Here is a 10,434-nt window from a genome sequence, read left to right on the forward strand (position 1 = left end):
CACGTTTTCGAGAACAGCTGAGAACACACAAAGAGACACAAGAACAACCGAATCAGTGTTTCTGGTGACTACAACGACAACTTGGAGCAAAACAAGAAGAGTTGGACGGAGGTGGGGAGAGAGGGGGGGATTTGGGAAAGTGTGTGTTCAAGTTCACAGATGCTGTGCAAGCTGACAAACATTACTGAGCAGGAGCTCCCCCCCGGCCCCCCCAACCCACAGAGATGAGTCACCATGTTAAGACTCAACTGGGCTGAATAAATGGTTGTTGAAGAGGCCGTTCACATTCTAATTTGTCTGACTGAAATGACATGGGTGAAGGGAGCAGGGGAGACGCCTGTCCCGGTGGCGCGCTAATGGCTTATCAGGGGGTTTACGTCGAGATCGACGCTCTAAATGACACGAGTCTGTGCTGTTAGGTGACAGCACATCTGATTGTTCACAGATAAGTGGCAAGATTAACGTTCTGTGGTGACGATAAACTCTCGTTAGGAGGAAAGACGAGAACGAAAAGCGGTGAAGCAGAAACACACCCGCAACCGACCATTAATTCAGTCATTGATTATTCTGACGATTAATCAGATAAAGTGTTGGATATTTTTTTATGCAATATTAGAAATGATTTTAAAAGATGCAAATAAAGAAATGAACCAATTCCTTTTTTAAATAAGAAAAGAAACATTTTATCGCTTCAAATGCAAAAACAGCATTCCTATAGTGAATGCTTGTTTGTTTGTAACAAAGAATGCAAGGCTCATGTATCTTTTAGGAAGTTATCAGATTAAAAACATTCATACATCGATGCCTTTAGAATAACTTACCTTGCGGTGGTCCCAGGCCCCCACCGACAGGATACATAAAGCTTGAGAAACAAAGAAGAAAAACAGAGATGAGGAGATTTTAAGCATCTCTTAGATAAAAATAATGTTGGACATATAGACTACGGCAGCACAGAAATGGGCTTCCTACAAATTTGTGTTGACATTAGTATTATTGAAATCGGGGTCCATTTCTACATTTATTTCCCCAATACATTTGTTGGAATCATAGGTCATTTTTAAGCAAGCTGGTAGCAAGGTTCGGATTTTATGTTTTTTCTACTTCAAAGAAGGAACCAGACAAACTGAGATGAACACGTCACATGCTGACAAATCAAGACTTTTTTCTCATAATTTTAAAACGTTCTGGTAAAATTTTGTTTTTATTCTGCCAATACTATGACTAATGACTCGTAATTAAATAAAACCTCTCACAGCCGACATGCAACTCGCAGAAGGGATGAATGAGATAAAATCCACTTTAAATTTTTTTTTTTTTAAATACAGACATTTGTGATTTCTTGTTTAGAAAGTGAGAAAAAAATGGATTAAAATTGGAAATCAGATGCGATGCGTCTCCACTACAGATGTGAGCAACACTTTGTTGATATGATGTTAATGCTGAAAAAAAAACACAATTTCATAAGTGCTGTGTTTCCGTTCAATAGAAAACGCAATTAAAATCACACATGAATAAGTTTGTTCTCGCAATAAGTCATACAAAAAACCACATCGCCGCTATCCCCCTCCTACCACTTCCTGCCATCTTGTCAATTCCACCAGTAGTAACATCCACTTGTTGATCAAGTGCCAATAAAAGTGTTTTCATTGCAGTTGGGCATAATACACTTGTTAAAATACAGCCAGAAAAAAAACTCATTCTGTCGCTAAGACTTTATATTGACTTTTTTTTTTTATTGTAGTTTTTAAATGAATTTGTTTCATTATTCCAATTTTCGCAATTATGTGGTCAACATAAACGCAGCTGTGTGTCCATGTCACAGAGACCGGCGCCCCTAGAGGGGGAACAGTGTGACGAGAGCAGCTGAGAGAAAGGGCAATAAATCAGAAGTCATTCAAAGTGAAATGCTGAGTTTATGAAGCTAGAGAAGAATCTCTGTCCTCAAGTGTCCAGACAGGATTACCTGGAACCACCATGTGCTGCAAGACCAACTGCTAGCTTGTTACACAAACCCAAAAGAGCTAAAAAATTTTAAAAAATAAAAAAAGACAAATTGATCCTTTTAACTCTGGGCCTGAGGGTTAAGTTTTCCATTACGAAGCCTTTTAAACCGTAAATAGTTGCAGCAGAACATACAGTAGAGTAACAAGAGCAATGAGGGAACTCAGCAGCCTGGAGTTAGCTTAGCATCCCCAGGCGTTTTGGAGGCCGTCACTGGGCTTTTGGACAGACAAACAAGCCTTTAAAAAAATAATAGGAGGAAATCTCTCCAAGTCGGCTAAGCCTCCCACTTTACCAGAGCCAAACTAAACAAGCCTTCAGCTATTTGTCAAAGAACTTTTTGCCACTCTCTTTTTCTTCAGGCTGAAAGCAGCCAGGCAGGAATACATAAAGACAACCAGGAGGAGCTCCAGCTAAGCCAGCCAACATTTACTTTAGATCAGCAGAGCAAAACAATATCAAGTAGAATCAAATCACATTAAATGAGTATTAAAAGGGTCTACGTTTTTTATATACATCTTATTGCTTATTGCATCTGATAGGAGAAGCAATAAGAAACAATTTGCATCAGAAACTGATATTCACTGCGATTGTGTTCATAACTTTATTACTTTGCTCCCAAAAGGGCCAAAAAATTAGGTTACATTCAGTAGGGCTGGGAAGATTCTTGGATAAGCAGCCCCACTTACATAAACTAGAGCTGACGGAGAATGAGAAACGATGCAGGCCATCAAATGTTACTTTAGTTGTAGATCATTCAATCAGTTATTCTGATGATTAATCAGATAACAAAAATGGCACATTTCACCTATTTTTCATTTTACCACGCAATTATTTTTTATGCAATATTGGAAATACTTTAAAAGATGCAAATAAATAATTGCATTCTTTTTTAAAATAAGAAATAAAACATTTTATTGCAACATAAAATGCATTTAACATAGCATTGTTTTACTGTACGCTTTATCGTTTGTATCAAATTACGCAACTGCAGCTAAAACGACACTAATCACATGAGCTTGACATAACATCAGTACACTGTTGACTATTTTTTAGATTAATCAATTAGTAATTGGATTGTAAAGATTATCCAAAATGCAAATTTGATATATTTTTTGTCTTAAGTGCTCTTCTGACAATGTTGTTCTTTCAGAAATGTGATTTTTTTCTAAGAGTTTGTATACTGCAGTTAACAGTGAATCGATTACTAAATTAGTCGATGATTAATTGTTTCAGCCATGAAACGATTTAGAGGTAAACTAAGAGTAGGACGTGATAATGTCAGTGAGGATGCCTCACTCTGACGGGTTTCCAGGGTCAACATGCTCCCTGGAAGAGCTGCAGCTTGAGGAGGCTTTTTCTAAGAGCACAACAGCAAATAACAGGCCCTGGCTGAGCAGATTAACATGGGAGGGGATAAGCAGCTACAGCAGCTGTGACACTGAGCAGACTCATGGATCACAGAAAAAAAAAAAGTGTGTGGGGAAAGAAAGGCTTTAATAAAACGCGTTTGGTATGCAAACGCTTTCTATTGTTTTCAAGATGTAAATACAATCTATAAAGGGAAAATGGAGGCTGCATTTAGAAGAGTAGGTGGTGTACGACAGCTAACAGCAAGGCGCTATGCATGAATCTGTCATCACTCATTACATGACAGAGTTTTTACTACATAAGGAAGTCTTTGTAAATGGGCTTAGATGTGGCTAAGGCTGAAACAATCAAAACATTTGTCCCGCTTTTGTTAATAATTCTAAAAAAAAAAAAAAAAATGTTTTATAAAGAATGACAGCCAATTATAGTCAATTAATAGATAACATTTTTATGATTGACAAAAACTTTAATTTGTGAAGAACACATGAAGAAATGTTAAATATCCAAAATAAAACACCAAAAACAGTAAAATGGAAGTAAAACACACACACATCTGAAACCATAAGTGAAAAATAAAAGAGTGATATGTCTGTAAACAAAATTACAATTAATTTTGTTTACAGATTTTGCGATGTGTGATATATTGCGTATTTCCAACTGAGATACTAGGGACGACATCCAGCAGGTGGGAATCGATCCCAGAGCAACTGAGTCGAGGACTGACCTCTACACATTGTGCGCGTGCTCTACCAACTGAGCCACCCAGCGCCCTTCTCATGGGCTTTTCAGGTGATTTCCAGTATCGTTTTTGTTGTAAGGTGATGCAAATGGAAGACACAATGTCTCTATTCACTGAGATAAACAAATAAGCCCCTATTCAATGATTATTTATATATTTAACACAGTGTAGTAGTGTTTGTCGTGATTCGTGACCCGCCTTAGTCCCAATGTTGAAGTCTTCGGTTTCACAGGTTGGATCAGTATCACCTGGCTAGTTGAGATGCTTGTAGCCAGAGAGTATTTATTATTCAGGCTGCTTCTTATGAATAAATCATGAGAGTGCCCTTTTTCATCTCCTCCACAGAACATCATAATTACCACCCATTCTAATAGACTTTAATATTTCCAGCTACTTGGAGGAATATGCTAACTATTCTGCTCAGAACAGGACTGAATATCCATCAACTTTGAAGCAGATATATTTGACTCTTAAAAAAAAAAAACCTTGACATATAATAATTTCTCCGGTTCTATGCGAAGCGAAACAGTCGAAATTCAAATGCTATATAATTCATTATCAAAAACACCCTGTTTTAATGGAAGGCTTTATGAAATGTGACAATGAATGCAAACAGGCCTGTCAACATACCTGTAGGTAGCTAGAGGCTACAGGAGATTAATGAGCATTTCTCTAAGAAATATGGCGTCAAACGTCTGGAAACTACCACAACAAGGCTAATACCCAATACGGACAACATCAAATGTGTAAAAATGTAAGCTTCGTGCTTTTATTCGGTTCATCTTTGACCACAACCAGACAGAGGCAGAGGGCTAACGTTAGCTGTGACAGCTGACAGCCAGCCAGCCATCTCATCTCATCACTCTGTGTCGACAATAAAAAACCCTGCCTTCGTCGCAAGCGTTTTAAAGGGCCTCTAATTGTAAAGTTGAGCGGCATATAGAAGTGCGTGTTTCATAAAGTTATTATTCTGTGCAATAAGTTCTGTTTCAAAAAGGCTAAAATACCTGCTGCCTCCCCCAGATCCTGGCCGCAGCGCCATCTTGATAACAGCAGTCACTAGTAAGAAGATGACGTCAGCGCTGACGACAAAAGGAACACGGATTTTGCCCTGAGTTTAGTCTGACAGGTACAGCTGACGACAGAGAAAGAGGGCGAATGTGGGCCACAAACTAAGGCTGAATGTACCCAACGAGATCTGCACTACTTTTATTGGATAGAAATAAGTTAAGAATAATACGAAGCATCCAGAATTAGAAATATAATCAACCCATTCATCATCTTCCTCTAGGTATGCTGGTAAAATTCTCAGAACAGTGTTTTTCTGGCATCAGAGACGCAAACGTGACAAACAACAATTGTTTTTGTTTAGGGATCACTTAATCTAACATGCATATTTTTGGCCTGTGGGAGGAATCCAGATTTGATAGAGAAAATATTACCAAACAAAAAAGTTTCAGCCAAGATTGAAGCCGCTGGCCTTCTTGCTACATAACATCAGTACTAATTTTTTGCCACCATGCTGCCCAAATTAAAACAATGATTGAAAATATTTTAACTGTAATCAATTCCATTATTTTTTTCAAGATACATTTTTAAGACTACACAAATAAATTTACATCTTTGACGGGAATCAAACTTTGCATGGGCTAAGCATGATGTCAGGCACAAAACCTGTTTCATTTGCTTAAAAATATTAACTGGCCGTCTCCTTTTGTTAGATTGAAAATATTTTACTTATTTACATTATTAACAGGATGGGGAATAAAAGTCTGAAAGTCTGAAAGTCTGAAAAGTCTCAAAGCTTCAGCAGCAAATACAAAATATAGAAAATAATAAGAGAGCTTCTTCCTAATACATGGAGGATCGAAACTGTAAATAAAAATGACATTAAAAATAAATTGAAGAGAAACAAATCCATCTAAAAGTAACAACAAAGAAATATATCTTTCTGTAAAATTTTAATTATGTGATTAGAAATATAATTTGTTGGAACTAAGTTTAAAAAAAACAACAATGTTAATTAAATTACAAAACATAATTGTAATTTGATTAATTGGTGCATTAAATTAATTGGTGCATTTTAAGTGTACTGGTTTGTTTATTGGGTCATTTATTAATTTCTGCTTCTACTTTTAATTATTTCAGTTTTGGTTCTCCATACTGCTACACTTTGTAGAGATCACTGAACGGCATAAACACAGACAAAGTGCGTCCGACCAAGAATATTTTTTGCAGTACATGATTTGACCAGCAGATGTCAATGTTTAGCTTCGTTTGCTGGTTAGGTGGTAAGTGATAAGCACAAAACTGTGTTCACATCTCATTTGCTAATGATCTCGTACTTTACATCTCTTTAACTGGTGATTTTTAATTTTATATTATTTTGTTTGGAACGAGTATTTTTGCAATAAATACCAGGATGTTGGAAAGTTGTTTTTTCCTGCATCTGTGGGTTGAACACCAGAAATTAAAAAATCTCTTCTAATTTCAAAACAAAAGTAGGTAGAAGCATTGTGTGATTATTAAAAGGCAATACATACAGATATCCTCATGAGATCATGTCTCCACTTTGAGGGACTGACTCTGTCAGTAAATATAATCTCGACAAAACAAAACAAACAAACAAAAAAAAACTGAATTTGATGGAATAATCTTCCTGAAGTCCTAACCTCAATATATTTTTGCTTCTTTAAAGAAGGAATATTAAGTAAAATTGACTTTTTTGGGCTTTACATCACGTTATAATGTTAGTCTCTCACTAAAAACATACCTGCAGTGTTGCTTTGGTTCTATCCGGCATGTTTGAGAAATCCTTTAATCTCTCATGGCAACCATTCAGCTGGGTGGACCTAGCCCCGCCTTCATGGACGAAGCTCCTCCTCTGAGCAGCAGTTTGCAAGGTTCCGAGCTTCCACATTATAGAGCAGTCCTCTCCCACAACTCCCCCGTTCAGCTCCTTCAGAGTAACCAGCAGCAATTAGCAAACATCTGGTGGAACTGCGTGTTCCACCTGTAGCTCATTATACAAGTTATTTCTCAGTGCAACGCTGGTAAAAACATTGTTAAAGGGTGAATAGAGGAGCCATGTTGTGATGACTTTCTGAAGGCAGCATTTCAGGAAGAGCTGGAGTTTTTAAAGGGACAGAGGCCCAATTTCAAGGGATTAAATTATGAAGTCAAATTTCTTCTAAGTCTTATTTGGAAAGTATTTTTTTATATAACAATTGACGGTAACGGTTACTTGATTGTGTTATAAAATAGCACTATATGCCTGGAAAATACATAACACTGGCCCTTTAAAGAGCGTGCAATATTGCCATAAATACACCAGATTTAGTGAAATTATCATTTCCATCCATGGTCAAATAAAACAAACAGCGCAACACAAAAAAGAAAAAACACAACATCATAATGAATATTTTTATTCTTTTTAAATAAATGATGTTAAAATACTCTTTATGATTTGTATATCAAAACATTAAGTCTCTTTAATAATATATAAGTTTCTTCATTAAAGATCAGCTTTTGCATCTGTCTTCCACGGCCCTGCAGCTCAGAGTGTTGGGGTCTTTGTGGGTCATGATGAAGTGATTCAGTTTCTTTGTCACGTTGCTGACGAGGCAGAGCAACAAGGGAAAAGCCTCTCCAGCTTTGTCTTGGTGGGAGGAAGATTTACAGCTTAATCCATCACATCATCTGCCCTCAGACTTTCAGAGTTCATATGCATCACATAGGAAGACATTAAGACTTTAATGTGACAATTAAACCAAATTAGCATGTAACCAATGCGTGAGAATTTTGCTTTTAGCTTTAACTTACATAAAAAGTGGGGCAGATATAGTCGTGTGATCCATCTTGCTTTGAGTGACTTCAAAATGTAAAAAGACAAAAAGGGAATTTAGTTTGTGCATCAAATTCCTTTTGAAAACATGGACACCCTCCTTGATGTTACGATCAGTTAATAACCTAATTTTATCTGTTAAATAGTTCCCTCCTAGAATCTAAAATCTCCCTTGCATTGTTGTTTTTAATTTGCAACTGAAAAATAAAAACGTGACTCATACATATTAGATAAAATGTGTCATATGCAGTGGTTTGCAAAGGTTTTCATTATTGGAACTTTTTACCTTTTTTTGTCACATTGTAGCCACAAGCTTCATCATATTTCATCAAAACAGACAAAAAGTAAAGAAGTGAATAACTGAAAGGAAAGTTTGCATCTTTTTAAACACATTTACAGTTAAAAACCTGACAAGTGAAGCGTGCGTATGCAGCAGCTGCAAGCCAAAATAATGTGTGATGCAGTTAAAGCTGCAGGTGTTTTGGATTTTATCTCAAACTTGCAATCTCCAGATTTGAACGTTTATTTATTTATTAAATTTATGCCAACTTTTCTTTACAAAATACCAGAAGCTTAGTCTGATCTAATAATGATGATGAGTTAGGCAAAAGAAAAAAGAAAAAGAAAGAAAAATCACTTTGGCAAAAAAAGTTTGGCAAAATTAAATTTAATAATAAAAATAGTAATAATTATAATACATTTAATTTGAAGGCACCTTTGAAGTCACTACAACTCACAGAACAAGAAATATAGAACAGAAACTACAAACCAAGAAATAGGCAGATATCAATAAACTCAAACATAATTAATGGTGCAGAAGATAATGACATGAAACGTCACTAAGTTTGAAAAAGTGTGAATGCTGCTGACCAGTGAACCTTAACCCCATTTTACTGACTTATTTGATGCCTAAGTTTATTAGCATTCAGCTTCTATGCACCTCAAATCTGGAACAAACTTCCAGAAAACAGCAAAACAGCCGAAACACTGAGTTCCTTTAAACAGACTAAAAACCCACCTGATCAAAGTTACTTTTGAACTATAATAAATGGAACATTGACCAACATATTTGGTGTGTATTGTTGATTTTTAACGAATGCATTTGATTAAATGCAATGTCTGTTACCGGTTTTTTATGACCGTGTGATGTGACGCGTTTATGATGTTTTTATGTTTTCGTGACATAAAGCACTTCGAACTGCCTGCTTGCTGAAATGAGCAGTTCACATGAACTTGACTTGACTTAAAAGGTTTTCATTGGGATTATTCAGTCTCAATCTGTCAGATTAAAATACATTGAAGTTGAAAGCGTTTGAACTCTTTTGTAAAGACTCTAACACCTCTCCGGTTGCTGCTTATCGACTCGCTGCTGAAGACACAGAAACTACAGAAGGCTGGTGACTCATCTGATGCATTACAGCTCTTTCTGGAAAACAAAGGAGATTATTGTCGCGCTCCAGTGAGCACACACCCATCTGATCATCTTAGATGTTCTCAGCAGCAGCAATAACTTCGTGAGCATAAAAGTAACTAAAGATCTTTTCCTGGAAGCCAGAGGTTCAGCAGTGTCTGTTTCTACAGTTCATCAGGAAAGTTTTCACATTTTATCATGTTACGGCAGCATTCTGAATTGTATTAAATTAGTCCCATTGGTCAAGATTATACATGTGTACCCCATTATGACAATGTGGACAAAAGGCTTCACCTCCTTCGCTATGACGCTCAAAATACAGCGTCATAGCGGTTTCCACCTGTGGTAAATTCAGCTGAATGGACTTGAAAAGACACACAGCCATCTATGTAAGGTCCCAGAGCTGACATCAGGTCAGAGGTCAAACACCAAGCATGAAATCAAAGGAATTTGTCTGTGGACCTCCGAGATGGGATTGTCTGGGACAGGATCCAGAAACATTTCTGCTGGTTCGGAGGTTCCAGTGAGCTCAGTGCACTTCCAACGTTGGTTGATGGAGGAAGTTCGGACCCAGCAGGACTCTTCCTAGAGTTGGCAGCCGGAGCGATCGGAGGAGAAGGGTCTTAGTCAGGCAAGTGACCAAGAACCGGATGGTCACTCTGTCAGAACTCCAGCTGAGGAGAGAAGAGAAGCTTCCAGAGGAATCCAAAACACGTGGCCAATGTCTGAAAGGCTTCAAAATGACTGTGTGATGGTCCTGGAGTGGACAGGCCAGAGTCCAGACTTTAATCTGACTGAATCTCTGTGGAGAGATAAGAAAATGGCCGACAGACGTCTCCACACAATCAGATGGAGAAGAACGGGTCAAACTGGATGAAGATAGACGAGCTGAGCTGGAGGAATCTGATCCAAATGACTGGAGGCTGAAATCAACAAAGTGTTGAGCAAAGACTGTGAACACGTATTTAAATGTTAATTCTTGGTTTTCTATTTTTAATAAATTTACAAAAATCTGAAAGAAAATGTTCCACATCATCATAATGGGATATGTGTGTGTTGAAATTTGAG

At 37.2% G+C, this 10,434-nt stretch overlaps 1 protein-coding gene across 9 annotated transcripts in view; it reads right to left on the minus strand.

Moving 5' to 3' along the window:
• Window positions 1-5,281, minus strand: part of synrg (synergin, gamma) — a 49,844-nt gene extending 44,563 nt beyond the window's left edge. For 3 of the 9 annotated variants that reach the window (XM_081614319.1, XM_081614318.1, XM_081614317.1), the window contains exons 1-2: window positions 5,119-5,273; window positions 822-862 (exon numbers count right to left, since the gene is read on the minus strand). In XM_081614319.1, the coding sequence (XP_081470445.1) occupies window positions 822-862; window positions 5,119-5,153 (76 nt within the window). In that variant the 5' untranslated portion in view covers window positions 5,154-5,273. Of the gene's footprint in view, window positions 1-821; window positions 863-5,118 lie in introns of all 9 variants that reach the window. The other 6 variants (XM_081614322.1, XM_081614321.1, XM_081614315.1 and 3 more) reach the window with 5 other exon arrangements.
• Window positions 5,282-10,434: the final 5,153 nt, after the last annotated feature.

This window comes from Poecilia reticulata, chromosome 13, assembly GCF_904066995.2.
Source record: "Poecilia reticulata chromosome 13, P_reticulata-male-v2, whole genome shotgun sequence".
Lineage (NCBI taxonomy): Eukaryota > Metazoa > Chordata > Actinopteri > Cyprinodontiformes > Poeciliidae > Poecilia > Poecilia reticulata.